Raw genomic sequence first — 20,466 nt, 5'->3', positions numbered from 1 at the left:
CGTGTTCTCAATGTTGGACATTTTTACACCTTTACAGGTGTAAATGTGCAAACCAACTACCTAAATTCAGAATTGTACATTTTAAGGTCTATGCCAAATAAATCACGATCTATGGAAATGTATTGAGCAAAACAATCAGCAGATTTCTATACAGAATTAGTACACTTTTAGTTTGTGTTCACCTGTATATTTTCGATACGTAATTTTGTAGTGAACTCTGTGTACTAATAATGAAACTAGACAGACAAAGTATTAACTGATAAATTTAAAAAAAAGGCCAAATCTGTTTCTGCGGATGTTAGTCTGGCTGCATTGCTTTAGCAGAGGGCTCTGTGTTTATGCGCTTTGCCAATTACAGATGCAGAACTAAGTGACAAACACTACACAAATACACTTGATGAATGAATTATAGCCTACAATTATGCACAATTTATAAAAATAATGGAACTAAAAATGAAGATTAAACATTAAGTACAAATAATGCACAAGCGGAAAAAAAAACAAAAAAAACCCCATGACAACATTCACCCAAACTGGTATAAGAGGAACACAAAATAGGAAACCAACTGTATTTACTTTTACCATTCCATTTCTAAAATGTGCTCTGGTACGGCAGTGAGTGCATTTTCAGCGCTTCTGAATTCCCAGTGTATAGACCTCAGTCTATAAAATGACTGTGTAAAAAATTAGCATGACAAAGTAAATGTTACCAGAATAGGCCCTTGGCTTAAGAACAATGCTTGTGTGCTATAGAAGGACATTGAGATCATTGTACAATATACAGATCGTGCTTTGGTTGTTTGGTACGTACAGAAGGTGCGGCTGCAGCTTGAACCGAAGATGCAGAAGAAACAACAACAACGTCATCAGATTTAGCCTTTTTATCTTCTTTGGGATCCTTAAACAGAACATAGAACAATAAAATCTTTGCACATTTGAGGGTCTGCTGCCCAACAACTGATGACACCATACATTAAGACAGGGGTGTGCAAACTTCGAGCTGCGCCCCCTTGCCCGGGAGCCACAGCGTTCGTGCCCCGCTCTTAAAGACTCTGCATCAAATGACGTCACGGGTCATGTGACACCATGTCATCCCCTGTCATTTGACGTGCGTTGCCATGGCGACGTCACATGACCCTGCGTTGCCGAAGACCCGGCAAGGAGTTAGAGGCCTCACACCTGCCATGGCATTTCATTTAAATGCGGTGGGAAAGAGCACAGGGCCTCTGTAACCGCCGCCCACCCCTGTATTAAGATGAAGGAAAAAAAAAAAAAAAAAAAAAAAGTGCATTCAACACAAACCAGGCTAATGGTAGGAAATTTATATTCATATTTATGTATGAATCTTATTCATAACAATATACATTTAAAAAAAAAAAAAAAAAGTGCAGCAAATCAGGAATATTATTTGTATTTATTCTTATGTAAGCCCCTCCTCCTACAGTGTTTATGATCCTGGTCAAAGGAATTTCGAAGCCCAGTTGAAGTCATTCAGAAACCCATCAGCCTACATCTGCATCACCCCAAAGGCAGACAGCATTTGGCGGCAGCCAAAGGGTGTCAGCCGTTTAGTGATCGGTGATCGGGTTGGGTAAAGTCTTGCAACACATTGCAGGTCTGTACTCTAACAATTTTAAGCCTGTCTGTAACCATTACATATGTCCATAATCATACATTATCCCTGTCCATGAAATGTCTAAATATAATGTATTACCACTTAATATAATGCAATCATTATCAGAACGCTGTGCCCAGGACATACTTGAAAACGAAAGTTAACTCCATTACTTTCTGGTAAAAAAAAGTTTTTATAAACAAATAGTAAAAAAGGATGCTTGGCACGTGATTAGTGTTCATTTGTTCAGAGCTAAAAAAAGGTCTACAGTAGATTTACTTTCAACATGGATATCCTTTACATTCTCAACTAAAGTTGAGGCACTTTTATATGAAGATGTATAAAAAGATTAACTCTATTCTGATTTAGTGATAGGGAATTTTTCACTAAAAATGTGTAACGTTCCAGAGAAATATTAGCAAATCGAGTTACATGAAAGAAATTACAGTACACACTATCACACTAGTGAAGCAGCTTTCTACTTGATAAAAGTGCTTTGACAACACAGCACTTTTACTGTTTGTGCCCAAAATGTGTCACAAGCGAAATACTCCTCGCTCAGCTAAATCATATTCCAGGAGAGTAGCTCATTAGTAACGATTGATAGTGCAAAAACAGGACTGGTAATATAAAAAGCAGCAAAAGGAAAGCACATTTCGCTGCACGCCGTCAACTAATAGTGTAATGAAATAGCAAATTCAACAAAGTGAATTTGTATCCTAAGGTAAAATGTAGACAAAGCTTTTATATAAACAATAGGCCTTAAAAGTGTGACAACCCAGAAACAGTGACTAGTGTACGAATGTCCTATGTCTGTACAGCTTTACTGATTCAGAGAGAAGTATCTCCCTATTTACATTACCTGGTAGGATAGGGCTATTAACTTTGGTACTGTATCACCTACCGTGGGAAACTTACTCGTGTTACCAGAGTCCACACAGATATCCTAGCTAGATATTACCAGCAGCTAGACCTGTTACTAATAGCGATTTTTAGTTAAGGACAGATCCAGCTCTATCCTTAAATCAGTATGGTTGTACCTACATAGGACATCAGTACTCTACCAGCTGTTCCTGGGTTGTCACACTTTAACCCTTATATGTTTTGACCTATTGCTTATATAAAAAATGTCTACATTTTACCTTGGCATTTATTTGATACCAAATTCGATTTAGAGTAAATGTGTTATCCGATTTTCATTACACTATTACTTTACAGAGTGCAATATACTGTGCTTTCCTCTTCTGCTGCTCTATTTTTTTCCCCCATAGAATTTCCACATTTCCTTATCTTTATACCAGATACTGGGCCCTGTACAGAACTAGAGAAGAACTTACTTTGGGTTTGACACCTGGTGCTGGCTGATCAGCGGGGCAACAATCATCAAAGTCCTTTGAGAATTCATCAGCAAGGTCAGTGTCGCTCATAGGCTGCAAACATAATCAAATATTGTAACCAGCACACATTTTCCAGTTAGACATAAGCCAAGCAATGTAAAGTGTCCACTTCTACTGCACTGACCTAAAGGCAAACAACGCTCAGAGTAAAAGCATGTCAGTGACCGTCTGACAGAGCCCATTTAATTTTTTTTTTTTTTTTTTTTAAACAGATCCCACCATTATCAAAACGTTGTCCTTAAAGCGAATTGGAAAGTACTACAGTATAATAAACATTTGGAAAGTATATGTTTATATTATAAATTGTATCCTTTAGTCATACCTTCATTTCCTCAGCTGGCACTGGAGGCGGTATAACTTGACCATGATCTTTTCCCTAGAACATACATTAGTATTATGAAACATGTTGATGGCATTACAGTAAGACAGCTTACATGTTAATGACCAGCAGTCGTCTATGTATTAGGAGGTAAATTAAGGCAGCAAAACGCAACTACAGCAATCTGCCTGCATAGAATGACACCGAACAGTAACATTATAAAATTACCAATCTGTATAAAAAATACATTACATTTCAAAATTATGTATGTCACAGGGGAGTTAAAATATATATTAAAGTATTAATACTGTACATAGAAAAGTGCAGTACAACTAGCTTATGGCCATCATAACGGATATAAATATTCCAGAAAAACCTAACAAAACCTTTACTTGATACTTACATCCAACAAATTTCTGTATGCAGGCGGGATTGTCGATTCCCTCTTTCCAAGTTCATCTATGTGGGTTGATGACACCGTCTCCTGTTAATTAAACCAATGTATAGTTTGTTTTGTTTTTTCTTACTGGCAGTTTTTATTATTGGACCTGTTTCGTATTTAGCAAAAGTATACAATCCATCCATGTTGTTGCCATATTCATTGGACTGTATACTCTTGCCATGGATTTGTATTCATGCAACACCAGGATCTTGCTGTATTTGAGCAATACAATTTCCTATACACGAAGGACAACATATTAGTTCTGCTGAACCACAGTATTATGTACAGTATATGCTGGGTTGACTTGTCATTTATGGCAGGCTTTCCTTTATTTAATTCAGAGATAGAGAAATATGCAGGACAAGCACAACCAATAGGCCACTAAGGCAGCACATTTTTTTTTGGGCAGAAGCAGAGGAGGGCAGCCAGGAAGGAGAATGCACCAGCAGTCTGACATGGGGGGCGGGAGGGAAAGAAAGACTGAAGCTTCTTGGGTGCTGAATACCCTTGCACCGGCCCCGGAGCCATGTTGTAACTTGCTACACTAATGTCCCCATTCAATATGCTATGTTTCTTATGCTCTAGATGTCTGCTCTGTTCACATGAAAAAGCACAGGACATTCTTTAAACAGCATATTGAGAGGCTTAAACACACAGGGAATTTATGGAATGTCAGGATGATACTAGTCTGTTACTTGTACAAAATTACAAATAGGACTTTCATAATATCTTCTTTTTTTTTAACTTCTGAACCTATATACCAACATAGCTACAACATCTATACAGAGTGGATTAATGCCGTAAATTAAACAGTTTGTTCACATCTTCTATCCTTCCGGTATACAGAGAGGATAATTACCATTACGTCTGGACCGGTATACACTGGGGACTCTGGTACATTTACTTGGGGTCCCTCTAATGTGTCCACAAGCTGATCTAAAGCATCGTCTATTCCAGTCTAAAAAAAAAAAAAAAAAACCAAGATTAGCACAGAGGAGATTCATGAAATTTGTCTGAAGATTTGATGTATAAACCGTAAAAGGTCATTTATTCACCTGGTAAACATTCTATAATCTTTTGATTTTAGGATCATGCTGTATACAGTTTCCCCACAAATACCCAATGGTCGTTATACACCGATCTCTACACCGACAGAAGTACTAGCATCTGCCCATGCGTTCCTCTATTTGTGTTTGTTACCTTTTGTTTTCCTCACCACCCTGATTTTTACCCTTTATGCAGTTTAATGTAACATACAGCATAAGTCAGACTAGCTGTGGTTTTAGAGCCGACATGGAGTTATTTGATAACTGATATCTAGTGACTACATTGGTGAAGAGAAGTTTCAATGCTTGAACACATTTTAAAAATAAATATATTAAAAAAAAAAAAAAAGAAGAAGACTATTCTGTACTGCAATGAATTAACTTATCTATAGGTGGTACACTAAACACTAATGTTACATACTGCATGCCACAAGGTCATTTGAGGACACTGCACAGCAGTTTAATAATAATAATAATAATAATAATAATAATAATAATATTATAAGCGCTGCTAGTTGTACGTAGCGTTTTAGAGACATTTTGCAGGCACAGGTCCCTGCCCCGTGGAGCTTACAAGCTATGTTTTTGGTGCCTGAGTCACAGGGAGATAATGTGACTTGCCCAAAGTCACAAGGAGCCGACACTGGGAATTGAACCAGGTTCCCCTGCTTCAAACTCTGTGTTACTCACAGAGCCGCTCCCTCTCCCATAAATACTGGGAGCTGCCATCTTTTGACAACACATTTGTACAGGTATCTTAGAGTCTTCCGCCTACAAAAAGTACAGCAGGATAAAAACCTGCCAAAACACAAACTTAAAATTTAAACAAGTCCTACAGTACCAGATGTAATTGTTATTCCGCGATAAACCTGCTGCTATTTTGTGAACTTCTACTGCCTCAATTTTGCACAGATGGTTTGATAATTCTCCCTCTCAACCATGGCAAATGGAGGCACCAATGGAATCAATGAACCAGGTTAGCTGAATACTATGGCAGCTGGACACATACAATGACAAAAAGCAAGGCAAGTATGCCAAATCCTGCTGGTTCAGCTTCAACACTACAGAACATATTTTACAACCTGTCTCAGACGACATGATAAAACCACACATACAACAATGCTGTGGGAACAAAGGTGCTCTTAATCAGGTGTAACATGTAAAAAAATAACCGATATGATACATATGCCAAAAATGTGATTGGAACATACTTCCGCAGAGAAGTGGCTCAAACCTCTCCTCAGGGAACCGAGGCAACCACCCAACATTATATACAGCTAAAACTAGGGTGCCATTTATGTTAATCATACTTCTGTATCCCAATCCACCAAGCTGTTGCAGGCGAATGCTAGATAGTACCTGCTGTACGCAGTGGAGAAACTCATGCACACGGCAACTTTTCTTTGTCAGGTAGCAGAATTTAAGTTAGTGAAAATGACTGTGACCCTCCTCAACCTACCCCTTCATTTCAGGAGTTTGTGATGTATGTTCCTCATTGATCATTCAATTTCCAATGTTGGCATTAAACTGCTACAAATTAGCCCCACTCCAAAAATTGCTACCCTGCCAAAATACTATAGAACCAATGTGATTATCCATGAATAAATGCAGTTAGTAAGAGTCAAGCCATCCAGACCACACAGTACTGATACCAAACATACAGCAATGTTCCGAAGGATGTTGATTAGAATAGGTATGAAAGTCAGTGTATGACTTTGGCAATGGAGATTATGGGTGCTGTACTTTAAACTGCTACAATGCCAACTATGGAATTTTTCATGCAAAGTGCGATCAGCACTAAACCCCCCTCCCCACCCCCTGTGTGTCCAATTAAGTAGAAATATTCAATTGAACGAGAAGCAATACCAACCTCTGAGCCTGGATCAGAAGCCACAGCTGATGCAGATGTTCGTTTCACTTTGTGCTGCAAAATATATAATTTTCGAATTATTTTTCCTTGACGCCATTCAGAAGTACCAAATTCTATAAATTACAGTACAATGTGTAAAAACAGAAGCAGGGTGTCAACTACTGTAGAACTTTCCTATGCAAGACGTGCAAAGTACTAGCTACTTAAACCAGGTTGCTTGAAATATAGGTCATACATTTGGTGAAAAATAGAAGGGGCAAGTTCTAAAAAAACTTTAGAGCTGTGAAACTGGTAAGATGTGGTGCTAATTAAAAAAAAAAAATCCAATGAAAGATACAGTATACACCACTAAACATACTTTTACTTGAGAAATCAGCTATTTTGTGCCCCAGCAAAAATATTTCCATATGGTACATGGTCTCCATTTTACCAGGTAGGACTTTGTTAAATATTCTCTATAAACAATACAAGGCTATTTAAAAAATATATATAAATCCAATAAGATGCAGCTTTCATTTTGCCTTGGGGAGGGGGAATATTTGGAATCTTTACCTGATCTCTCTGCAAAAAATGGTCTGTTGTACATAAAGGTTAATGTTGATATAGTTTTCCTTGGCCAATAATGACAGCAGAATTAGGGCTTTAAACTTTTTTCTAATTACATTGATCAGATTAAAAACCATTTTTTTTTTGGCCTCCATCTTGATTGGTAAAATTGTGACCACTAGATGTAGGACCATATTTCCTAGGTAGGGTTATTACATAGCACACCTGGCTGCCAACATATATATTAAAAATTTTTTTTTTTTTTAAATAACACCCACACACAACCCCTGAAGCCAATGGGGCATATGCATCAAGGCAAGTGGTGAAATTCTGGGGCAATGTCTGCCCTATATGTACTAAAGGAAAAATGCTCATTGAAATTAGCATATTATGCATTTTGTTGGACCCATAATTGCCTTGATGCATACGGTTCCACGAGTTTAAACTTGCATCATTCTAGTATCTGCTTCCTGAGCATGTTTTGCTGCTCTTTTTAGTGTTAAAAATCATTGTGCTTTTAATATCTAGTGTCAGAGGCTACTATGCACTGGGCTGCAGGGAGACATCCCATTTTGGCCTCACAACACTTAATATTTTAACTACTTACATACACATACAGATTTTTGGCCAGTCGCAGCTTGTAGATTAAGCCCCTTAAGCATTTTAATTGCTTAGCAATAAATAACAATCATTTTATACCATAAGGTAAACAGATTTACGGATCCAGAACCCCAGGTTTCAGAGCTGTGTGACTGACATTAGGCACACACTGGGCCCATACATATTTTGCTTAGCACCAACTATTAACGTAGCCATGCATATCAAGAAAGGAATACATTTGTACCTCTGCAAGCTTTTGCTTCTTTTCATCTGAGGGTGCTTGGCAGCTGACAAAACCAGATGACAGGGCTTCAACAAGATCATCGTCACCCATGCTCTAAGTCACAAAATGAACATGACAAACAAAATGTTCATGCAATTAACATATACATGTAGCTGCAAGTCACATTCAGGCATTTAAAGGTGCAGCCCAACTGTAACAAGTATGAAGAAAACTTCACATGACAACCAACACACGGCTTGTTAGGGGCTAGCATGTTTTTACCCAAGTGACTGAAATTGATGCTGCACCTCAATCCTTTTTACAGTCTGTTGCAACGGAAACATTTTTACATCAATAATTCTCCAGAATAAAATAAACCTACAAAGCGTAACCAAAAAAAAAAAAAAAAAAAAAAAAGGCACAATGAAGGGCAATCTGTAAAGAAACACATTTGTAACACAGCTGCACCTTTAAAATATTGGTGAGTTTGTTGGTTTTTAACACAAAAGTGGAATGTGATACTGTACTAATACAAATGACAAGATACAAATAGGACTTTGCAATGTCACTTCTGCCCAATGTTCTCTGTATAAAATACTGTACCATTACACAGGAACACATTAAAATCACCCTCAGACACAGGAAGGAAGCAGACACACCAACACCTCCCAGGAGCCGGACTGAAGCAGACGTTTCCCAGGGTCAGATCCCGCAGGTCGGTACCCATTGCCTATGGAACCCTCCCTTACAGGATTTTGCCATAGCTTCTGTTTCTGCTGTACAGGCATTGCTTGTTTGTCACGGACTGCTGGGGGAGTGCCAGCAGGTTGCAGCTCTATACTGACAGCCTATATGGGCAGAGTGTGGAGCTGGCCTATTACTGGACTTGCATATAGCAGCCCATCACTCCTTACCCCAGGGACTGTACCCATTTAGGTATACCTCCCATTAGGCCTTACAGACCTGAGTGTATTAAGGTTCTTCCTGAGGTACTGCATCGAGTGTGTTTCGCCACATTTTTTAGGGAGTTTTTTTTGCAACAGGGTAAATGGAAGTACCATTGGTCATTTGACCTTTGGGAACGGTTATATCCCCGAAACGTTGCCCTTGCATTTTTTGCCACCACTTTGTCCCCCCTGGCGATTGCCACCTCCATTTCCCTTTGTCCTACCCTTCCCCTGTGCCTCTCCCTATCTTCCCATTGAGTCTATACACATAATTTTTGGCCATTTTGGTCACTTGACCCAACAGTATGTTTATGTTATTTGCTGTTGCTGTTCTATGTCTTACATATTAAAACAATTTGGCTGATTCCATTTCTCTATTTGTCTTCATGAGTGCTGGGAATACATTCATATTATCAACATCTAGAAAGACTTCAGGGGAAGGCAGCTAAGGAGATAAGAGGCACAGTCTACTTCATAAAACTGAACAGCAGCAGCAATGCGACTTCCACAACTCCACAGAAGTAACAGTAACATGACACTTTCAGTATTTCACATAGGTGTGTGTGGTATTTTTAGTAAGCTGTGCAGGAAAAGAACAGGTAACATTGTATTTGTTTCACCAATAATGTTTTACGTTACCTTTTCAGCTTCCTTTGGGAGAGGAGCCACCTTGCCTCCTTTACCCTAAAAAACAAATGTATTGTTATTAAAATAATCTACATGTATGACGCCAGAATAAACATTAGTATAAAGATCACTTACATCCAACAAATGTCTGTATTCTGGGGGAATTGTGCCCTCCCTTTTCCCTAGTTCTTCCAAGTAGGCAGACATGGCAGCTTTGTCCTACAATGACAAGGGGCAGCAGTAAGTGTTAGGAACAGACATCCATTTGTGTTTGTACAGAATGTAAACTGGATTCAAAGTACCAGGTCCTCCTCACAAAGCATTCACACGATGCAGCATCATTCCCCAAATTCTAGGTATGGACCGAAGCGCTGGACAATAAAAAGCAGGTTTTGAAGGTCATCATCGCCCTGAGGTGTGCTGCTCACATTTAGCCGTGTGATCGATAGTGGAGTGTTTCACACCCGCCCAAAACTTTTGTTATTCCTTTTTTCTCACAGATGTTTTTTTTGCATTGGCATGTTCATAGAACAGCAGCCACCCCCTCCCCCTCCACCCCACCTAAAACATATACAAGTTAAATGCATAGTGTCACCATCTTTCCCACTGAGCATATTATGCTCTTTAAACGTGTTAAACATTATTTTTCTAGAGCTCTATTCTCAGAGTTTACCATCAGAACCTTTAAACTATGCCAAGCTCTAGGGGGGAGCTCCATTTTCACCTCCTGGACACTGCCTTAAACATTTTAAAAACACATCTCCTGAATGGAGCATTAGATTAAAAAGAAATAAATAAATTACACAGTATTGGAATAGTCAAGAGTTTTTTTCACTACTCATGAAAAAAAAAAAAAAAATCAGCATGTAACTGCTGCTTCAAAGCAATACGTGACTTATAGCACCAAGAACTTGATACATGTCCAACGCACTTGATTGATTTAATTGCATAAGGTACCTAGGTACCAGAGGCCTTTCAGACACACACACAAAAAACATTTACCGGGATCTCTGGCCCAGTGAATTTTGGCGACTTTGGCACATCGTCTGGTCCACCCAACATATCAGATAATTCATCCAAAGCATCGTCACCCTACAAAAGCAAAGACAGTGGCAGCCGCTATTTCTGGAAAAGGATTTATAAATCTACAAACCTTTTCACCCCCCCCCCCCCAAAAAAAACCCAGTAAATTAGGATAGGAAACATTTAATATATTATAACAGATCACAAACCCTATCAGATTAGTAAAGATCTTGAGCAGATTGTGCAATTCTATACATCACCACTTCAGAATTACACTGTATTTGGGCCCCTACCATAATGTTTAGTTACCAAAATTATTGGCAGGCTTCACTCCGATTTATGTATGTGTACATATGGTAGAGATCCACTATTTAGAATGTATGCCCATACAGTATTTACCTGCCATTTCATAACAGCTCCAAATAGTGTCAGAAGAGACTGTAGTACACGCAAGTGCCAAGTTTATTAATGAGATCACATGTTTTCTGTAATGGCCACTAGATGGAGTCAGTACTTATATAAATTGGGAGATACTACAGTAGGGACGTTATTGGTTTGTGGTTGGTACTTCTACATTCAGAGGTTGTGTGTCTGTGCCACATACAGATGTCCAGCATGTAAGTTGTGCCTCAGTTAATGTAAACCTTGGAGATTTTGCAGCTTACAAAACAATATTGTTCTACGCAACCTCTTACCTTACTAGATGCAGCAACTTTAGCGACACTCGCTGGTCGCTTTTCTTCCTTAACATAAAACAAAATAAGAAAATTTGATAGAAAAAAGTAACATGCAAGGAAATTTTTTTTTTTTTTTTTTTTAAACCACAGTAATTGTAGCATGTGAGTTTGAGACTCACCTCATCTTTTGGTTTACTGGATGCAACAGTTGCAGCTGCAGCAACAGCAACGGTTCCGGCAGCAGCTACAGCAGCGACCTTACCAGGAGCTCCAGCTGAAACCTGCAATAAGTGGTAGAAGAGATTAACAAAAGTTACAAAAAAAAAAAAAAAATTAGCAATATGGCATGTTTAGGGAGAGTCATGATCCATATAATAGTTTTAGATGTAATGGTCTAGGTTTTTCAGGCACGCCAAGTTGCTACTTCTGAGACAGATGCAGTGTGACTGTTCTTCTAGCCGGGCTACAGGAACAATTACACCCTCTAAGTAAAGTAGCACGATATCGGGACCGCCGGTAGCCACTCCAGAAAGATGGATTTGGCTACATCGCCCTCTAACCATCTTACGCGCATGTTTAGGCAGAAACACACCTGTCCCACTGAAGTGTAATGAACAACATGTAATCCTCATGCTGAGTCTTACCTTGCGCTCGTCTTTCTGTTTTACAGGAACTGACTGTTTGTCTTGTTTGGAGGGCGGTACTTTCCCTGCACTTGGTTTTGCCGCTATCTCTGGGGGAGGTTTTGCTGCGGCTTCTGGGGGAGGTTTAGTTGTACCTTTTGGCTACACAGAAATAATCATAATATTACTGCACAATACAGATAATTGTAATCTCTTACAATATGTAACACTGACATTTTTCAGTCTATAAAGATTTGTCACAGTAAAACCTAAAAGCTCTGTATAGTATCATTCAAAGTTTTGTATTTCATCTAAGGACTCATGGTGGTCCATGTAGGAATAACCTGTGGACTTATTCAGCGAGTTTAAAAAAAAAAAAAAATAATAATAAACCCACCACACACCACATTTATGTACTTGCAACACAGACTGTTATATAGGAATATGTATGGATTTATAGTAATGGCAGAACTATACTAGTTGAATGTCACCGTTGGTACAGTAGAGTTCAGTATAAACATGACAGTTACAGGAGGTAGAGTGCAATATCTGCAGGGTTGTTTCAGATACACCAGTAGAGCTTTTTTACTATTCATCTGCCCTTTCTTATATAGCTCATTAGGTATTTATTGTATCCTAATAAATTAAAAAAAATTCACAGAAATTTGGAAGAGAAAAATAAATAAACCCCACCCCAAGCTTCTACAACGCAAGATGTTTTTAACCAATATTGAATATGTCTTGTAACATTTATTAAGACTATTCCATGCTTTAAAATCAGATAGAGAAAAAACGGTGTGCGTGCACATGTCAAGTGAGATAGTGAGAAGTGTTTATTGTAAGTTCCTGTATTGCATTATAAAGCCCGGTCCTGATGCAATATAGTCATTGATTTAATAAATAATCCATCAGCACATGATCAATATGGTCATATCTTTATCAATGGAAGGAGCTGGACGGCCAATTCTTGTATATTGCTATATTGGCAGGTCGTTTTATACATAGAAAAGTATTTTGAGTCCATTTCAGATTTACTTTACTTAATTTATTTATAAAAATGTTTTACCAGGAAGTAATATATTGAGAGTTACCTCTCGTTTTCAAGTATGTCCTGGGCACAGAGTTATAAAAAATACATGGTTGCAATAAAAGAACAGGGTTATACAGTCACTTCATGGACAGTGAAAGTAGGGAAATTGGGTACAGGGGATAAAGGGCTTGTGAGTTTCTGATAGAAATAGAGCAGCTTTAACATCACGTAATTATCCCTCATCACATTAAAATTTCCCTTAGTTGTTGGGCACCAATGTAGTTTTCTGGTATTTACTGTCAGTGATGTGAGCTTCATGCGTAAACAATAAGTCAGTTCCAGCATTCATGCATGCGCATGTTACAACAGCCAGGAGCACGAGAAGGGGAAAAAAAAAAAAAAGTACAAAAATAGTGAGCGTCTTTGGGGCAAATACAGGAAACATCACAATATAAATATCTGGAGGTTCCTACAAAGCTTTCAGTGTCGAAGAGTAGAAGACCATAACAAAGTTCATCCATAACTCAGTGATTAACAGTGTGGAGCACCAAAAGGGGATTCTTTTATAGTCCTGGAACAAAGTTTACAGTATAATGCAACTCTGCAGTATCTGGGAGGGAGGCTGTCTCATGATTCAGAAGTGTTGCCAGATGAACAGTCATCACTCCGGTTATTAGCTTTAAAGGGGCCGTGCCACAGAGCAACATACTGTTTCAGTGCAACAATGTTAATGTCGTCAGTGATCTATCACCTACCAAATGTTATTGTTTTTTTATAATGTAAAATGGTGCAATATTGTACTCGTCATTTTCAAAAGAAAAGCTAAAACCAATGTGTGCGTATGTTAAAGCCACAGAACCCACTTTTTTTTAATGTACCTAAAGGGGAGACTACCTAAGCTGACCAGAGCTCTCCCACAATATATGGCTGTCATGGGGTCACCAATAGAAGTTGCAACTCGTTTGGGTCACAGCTTTCTATTGACTGACAGATACACTGACCCCAGCAGCCACATTGAGTCCAGACATAAGTATTTTTGCACAGTGAAAAAATAATTTCTCTCAGGATCTGTGGGTCGCCAAAGGGGGAGGAGAAGAGTGAAGCAAGGATCATCGCCAAGGATACACCCAATTCAGGCAAAAAAAAAATGCCAATTTTTTTTTTTTAAAATAAGCAGTGTACTGCTGTTTTAATGCAATTATTTTCCTGAAACATAAAATCATACTTAAAAGCCACGATGTGGCCATTTTGATTTCTGTAGAAGTTGAGATCTTTTAAGTTGTGTTCTCATGTTCTAAAAATATAAATTTGGAGTGGTGTTTAAGCAAAGTGTCTTCAGACCTGAGCCCCATTCATTTCAGCTCTGGGGACCTCCTGCTTCCCGAGACACAGAAAATGTCTGTTTAAGAAGGTCCCGCAGGCCAATAAGCTGCAACGTCATGCCTTGTGGCGTCCTACTCGCCTGCCTGACACCAGACCTTCAAGAAGATTTCAGATACTGTCACCCCTTCCAATATAAGTACTGTATTGTTGGAACACTTTTCAGTGGTTTGGGGAGCCCTGTTGTAGCAACTTCCCCCCCCCCCCCCACACACAAAAACAATACGTTCGATACAATAAGTTTATACAGCTCCATGTATGCCTGCAACGACCAAGAAGCTAAAGTCATTCAAAATGTTAGTAGTTGCTCTTCCTTTAAGTCGTGCTCCCAGTACATGGACAGGTGAAGAAGACTTGTAATGAAGCTTACCTTTGTTGACGGTGTTGGTTGCGTTGATTTGGCTGGCTCAGGCACCTGTTTAGGCTACAAATACATTTATTGTGGATTAAATTATTTTTAAAGCTACCATGGTTGATCAATTACAGGATACATTTAAGCAATGTCATGTAACTTTAAGCCACAGAAAAAAAAGCAAATTAAAACAACCTTGTATATTATGGAAATTTCATTTGTAAGCAGCACGTAAGTGTGTGAATTTCCTTGCACCTTCGCCATACTGTCCGTATGGCGTGTGGGCACCTATACCTTCTTATCAGTGATTCAGTTTAACTTCATCTATGAAAAACCTCATGTTCCTTCCCCAAACTATTTAGCAACCTACAAAAAGCACCTGCATGAGGATTGCAAGAATTTTCGAAATGTTCCATAATATATTCAAAACCAGAAAATGTTGCAAAACAATGTATTTCTTTAAAAAGAAAACCTAACTGTAGATAAAAAGTAGTTGTACTTTGCGATTCTAAAAATTAAAGTCTTGTGCTCCATACAATCTGGTAACTCGGCTTATGTTTTTGATGTACTTATCCCTAAGCATGTACGTATTTTATGCTAAATCAAAAATAGTACCCACACGTTATTCCAAGTAGGCTATACAAAGAAATGACTAGCACCCACAAGGCATATGTACAAGAGAAAGAATATGGAAGGATGAACCCAATATATACAAAAGCACACTACAGTAACAAGAAAAAAGACGAGGCGGGGGGAGGAAACTAAACTACCACTATCTGTACCCAACTAATGTGAACAAAAAAAGGGTAAACCACTCAAAAAAAATAAATACAAAGTTAAACCACCAAGTAAATATACAAGTAAATAGAAATGTACAACGAGAGGTGAAAAGCTGGCAACGTTTCAGGGAAATCCCTTTCTTCAGGCCCATTCCCAACAATAAAATACAAGGGGTACTTCCCTTCTCAGTTGCAATGAATGTTCAAAATCAACCTGCGAGAAGGCTCATTATAACCTGTAAGAGACAGCTTTCAAATACCCCCCTATTTGTAATAGTATCCATTATATACAGATACATTTTTATTTGGAAATAATTTACCTTGGTATCTGCAGGTTTCATAGTGTGTTCTTTTGAAGGCGTCACCTGGATGAAAAAATAAATAAATAATTAAATACAACATTAAATTACATTCTTTCCCCCCTCTCCATGGACAAACACAGGAGGTATCCAATGCTATCTTGCCATGATTAGAGGAAGCAAAAACAATCACACGACCTTGGGGCAGGCAAACTCCAATGAACATTTGATTAAAGGAGCAGTCCGTCCTAGGACCCAAAAAAGGGGTCAGTGCCATTGTATAGGGTAAATGCATGCTCTTCACAATTGTTTACAAAAACATTGGACAAATAGAAATGTAAAAATACCTTTGAATTTCAATATTAACATAGTAAACATGTTTGAGGGTTTTTACAATGTTTATCTTAAGCCTTGTGGCAATAAGACCGTCAGCCCTCAAAGCCAAAGAAACTTTTTTGTTCCCAAAGAATTATGCCACCGTTGGTCAAACAAAAACATTAAAATCGTGAATGTGCTTAAATTCAGTGTTTCCAGAAAAAAGCAAAACAAAAAAGGAGTTCGTTTTAAAATCATTTCTAAGGAAGCCTTAGATCTGAATATAAAACCTTATTTTTTAAATCTCTATATTGGGCGTGTTGACAGGATCAGTGTATAAGTGCTGTCAGAGTTCTAGTTTAGCTCTAATAAACAAGTGAAAAGGAAGGATTGCTCAAATTGCCCTTAGCGTGCACGGCTCCAAATAACATAGCTATACTGTACAGTGTTCAAGAAATAATGACATTGTCATAGTTAAGAGGTGCACATATAATATAGAGGTATCACATTATGCATCTATGTGCACCATTCATTTACCCTTTCATTAACACAAAAATAAAATCCACAAGATCTGAGCTGGTACAAGTCTAACATTGTGCCCCGGATGCAAGAAACACGCGTGAGCCAAAATACTGCTCTGCATTGATACAAAAGTTATTTTAATCAGCAGTTTATGTTTTAAGCAGCAGGGATGGTGGGGAAGAGGCGGAGGGGATGTTTGAACTTCTGAACACTGACCATTCCCCAAATGTTATTCTATTCAGAGACACTAGAAATGAAAGTACAGTAGGTACAATACACACTGCCATATTTTGTGTGGTCCCTGAATGCCATATATATCCCACAGTAATAACCAAAGAGTCCTTTACCACATAATGGTTCTCTTTTGGTCGTTTTTTTTTTTTTAGAAGTTGAGAATACTGTAAGTAGAGAGTAGAGGAGACAAGCAGCTATGATTCTCTCCTAAACACTATGATGTTCTCCTAATAGAAAAAACAGTGATGTGTGCGCAAGTCCCTTAATAAAATCAGTTTTGATTTGTGCCATTGGCGCAAGGTTTGAAACATGTACATCTGCTTTAATTACCCCCCCAAATAAACAAAGGATCCTAATATACACACAAAAAAAAAAAAAATATTATATATATATATATATATATATATATATATATATATATATATATATATATATATATATATATATATATATATATATATATATATATATATATATATATATATATATATATATATATATATATATATATATATATATATATATATATATAAACCATAATACTGAGTTAAGTTATGGTGAGTAAAAAAAGTGACAAAAACCCTCCACAGGAAAGCAAATATGCAAATATAACTGTATGCTCATCTGCATGTCTTAGGCAGGTCTGCAACCCCGCCTTTCCCCATTATCACCCAGCATACAGCACTTCCACTGCAGCAAGGGATTCTGGGAAATGACATGCAAATGAGCACACTGAGTGACACTGTGTGCTCATTTGCATGTCATTTCCCAGAATCCCTTGCTGCAGTGGAAGTGCTGTATGCTGGGTGATAATGGGGAAAGGCGGGGTTGCAGACCTGCCTAAGACATGCAGATGAGCATACAGTTATATATATATATATATATATATATGTTGACAAATCACCAAAAAAATCTACTCGCCACCTAGTACCAAACGTGTGCTGCTTGGGCCAATATTTACTCGCCCGGGGGTTAAATCCACTCGCCCGGGGCGAGCAAATGTATAGGTTTGTCGAACACTGTAAATATATATATATAAATAAAAATGCTATTCACTCCATAAGATTGTAGTTTGTAGATTCAAAATAATTTACAGAACATGATCTATCCAAACCGTACCAAAGAGTTCATTACGGTTATACTTGATCTGAGAAGAGGCAGCTGACACTGGTATGGGAAGCTTGGCAGCAGATGCTGTGGGCTTTGGGTAGGCTTTAGAGCCGATGGGAGAAACATTTATTATTTCTAGCACTCAATTAAAACTGGGTGAATAGTGGAGCAAGGCTATAAAAAGGGATTTCCCAGTATCATACTTTGAAGAACAGTCACAACGTGTTAATACTATAGTAGTGACCCATATTAAATAACTTCCACCACAAAAGAGGACATAGGATCATAAGCAAAGATAGAGAGGGAAAAATTCAGACTTTCAATAGATCTTTCAAGCAATTATTTTATTCTTGCTGAAGACCAACATGAAGGTTTCATGGCATACCAGACAGTCAGAGAAAGTGTGTGTGGGCCCTCTGAGATCGTGATCTAAGGTTATAATGCATTTCTTTAGTCCAAGGATCAGAATTCTAATATCCATACTAGTTGTGGAGAAACGTACATCAATTGGCCGTACACTTAAAAGGAGAGACCTGCAAGGGTTTGAATGTGCTGTACATATACAGTATTAGCTATATGAATAATGTATTTAGGCCATCTCAAATGTACTTCTGGCATTAAAAAAAAAAAAAAAAAGTCTATTACTTCTTTAAAATATTTTTTTTATATACTTTAGCAACCATTATTTCCACATTTTGGTGAACTCAAACTATGCACCACTTGTGTCCACAGAAATACAAAATGTGTCAGTTCCAAGTGCAAAATTATAGATAGAAAGTATCAACTATATATTGGTTGATTGTTGAGGGTGCTCAATGCGACACGGGGGCCAATTCAATACGTCCTTAAGTGGCCGATGGCATTGCGATCGGCCGAGAAAAAACCCATGCAGTGTTTTTTTTGGCTGATCTTGGGGTGGTAAGCAGCTTCAGCACATATGGATTTAAGATATGAAGGTTCAGTTATGTTATACAATTAAACGAGCGCTATGTCGCTAGCTCATCTTTTTCATTGCGCTCAAAAAGCGACAGCTGATTTTACCATATCTGGCACATTCAAGTTTTGAATTTACAGAATAACCAATTTCAGAATACAAGTTCTAAGCCAAAGTAAAGAAAAAATAATAATAATATTCTTCTTCCAGTCCTGGATAATCGGATCCATCTTTTTTTGCCAATGGTGGCATAGTTTACATAAATTAAGGGTTAAAAATAAACAATCTGCTGGTGTATATACACACACACGAAAAATATATAAGAGATCAAGTATACGTTTTCCTTACAGAACCAAACAATCTGACTTAACAGTAATCTTGGGACATTCAGTATTTCTCTCTGTAAATTTAGAATTTTAATGAATTAATACAGTGATGCGCAAACAAGGTGGCGAGGGCCGCGCAACGGTTACAGAGGCCCAGCGCTAAGAGCGCGAGGCCTCAAAATTTAATTACCTGCTTCTTGCCCACCCGGCATCAAATGACGCCCATTACCATGGAGACGCGACGTCACATGACCCTGCAGCGTCATTTGATGCATCACTAGAGGCGAGGGGGGGTGGCTGAGGAGGCAGCAGGGAGTTTGGATTAATATATGGTGTACAAGTGAGCGATAGCAACATGTTTAGTATCCCTGTTATTTTTTTTGTTTTTAAAGGTACATGGTAGTATTAACACTGCAAGTTATTAAAGGAGAAACATACCGACCTACTTCAAATGTAGTAATGAGGTAAACAGTACGCAGAAACAACATTTACAAAAAAAAAAAAGTAGTCTTGAAGACAACGGAAGATAAAATGACGAGTACATTACTGTGTACGTCGTTTGGTATGCACCAGAACACGTCTTTATACCAAATATTACATTGTTGCCTAACAACTGGCACAATAGAATAGCTGCCTGACTCATGGCTTTAGCAGTGCATGGGTTCAGTGTTTGACTCGGAGACACACCCATGTCTGACAGAAGAAGAGGAGCTACTGCTGTATGGCTAGAACAGCAGGGCCAGATCAAAACAATATGTAATGTAGCTGCCATGATGCAAAACAGCGCTTTATAAAATGATGTACGCAAATCCCTGTGGCACAAGAATTCTAGCGCTCACCGACACTGAAAAGGTTACAACATGGCCATGCCTGGCGTTCTCCTGCGATTAAAAAGGGGTCTCTTTAGTTTCACTTAAACTATTGCAAGGATACCCATTAGTCACAAATTTCCACAGCTGCTGTAACACTGTACCATCAGCAGACCCTTCATACCTTTTAGAGCAGCTGTTCCTGCATTCGTTAAAAAGGTGCAGCCTCCCCAAGTCAGTTGCAGTTTTATTTGTTTAAATGTGCATTTGTTTTTATGTTATTCCTTCCGTTTCTTTGTTAAAATATTCTGAGCATATCCGTGTGTACACCAATAACCTTGGTCTTGTTTAAAATGGTTGCGGTTTACATCCATAGAAAACACCTGAATAATTCTGTGGAGGGTATTTTTTATTTTTAAAT

General features: G+C 38.2%; 1 protein-coding gene across 10 annotated transcripts in view; it reads right to left on the bottom strand.

Annotated features, from left to right (window-relative positions):
* Positions 1-20,466, bottom strand: part of CAST (calpastatin) — a 106,478-nt gene that overhangs the window by 15,414 nt on the left and 70,598 nt on the right. For 7 of the 10 annotated variants that reach the window (XM_075593356.1, XM_075593342.1, XM_075593347.1 and 4 more), the window contains 15 exons: positions 15,817-15,861; positions 14,736-14,789; positions 11,977-12,117; positions 11,512-11,613; positions 11,351-11,398; positions 10,635-10,724; positions 9,768-9,851; positions 9,645-9,689; positions 8,080-8,172; positions 6,690-6,743; positions 4,633-4,731; positions 3,735-3,815; positions 3,335-3,388; positions 2,953-3,045; positions 812-898 (listed from right to left, as the gene is read on the bottom strand). In XM_075593356.1, the coding sequence (XP_075449471.1) occupies positions 812-898; positions 2,953-3,045; positions 3,335-3,388; positions 3,735-3,815; positions 4,633-4,731; positions 6,690-6,743; positions 8,080-8,172; positions 9,645-9,689; positions 9,768-9,851; positions 10,635-10,724; positions 11,351-11,398; positions 11,512-11,613; positions 11,977-12,117; positions 14,736-14,789; positions 15,817-15,861 (1,170 nt within the window). The remainder of the gene's footprint in view (positions 1-811; positions 899-2,952; positions 3,046-3,334; positions 3,389-3,734; positions 3,816-4,632; positions 4,732-6,689; positions 6,744-8,079; positions 8,173-9,644; positions 9,690-9,767; positions 9,852-10,634; positions 10,725-11,350; positions 11,399-11,511; positions 11,614-11,976; positions 12,118-14,735; positions 14,790-15,816; positions 15,862-20,466) is intronic. The other 3 variants (XM_075593349.1, XM_075593365.1, XM_075593382.1) reach the window with 1 other exon arrangement.

Source organism: Ascaphus truei, chromosome 1 (assembly GCF_040206685.1).
Source record: "Ascaphus truei isolate aAscTru1 chromosome 1, aAscTru1.hap1, whole genome shotgun sequence".
Lineage (NCBI taxonomy): Eukaryota > Metazoa > Chordata > Amphibia > Anura > Ascaphidae > Ascaphus > Ascaphus truei.
This window is presented reverse-complemented; position numbering and strand designations above follow the sequence as displayed.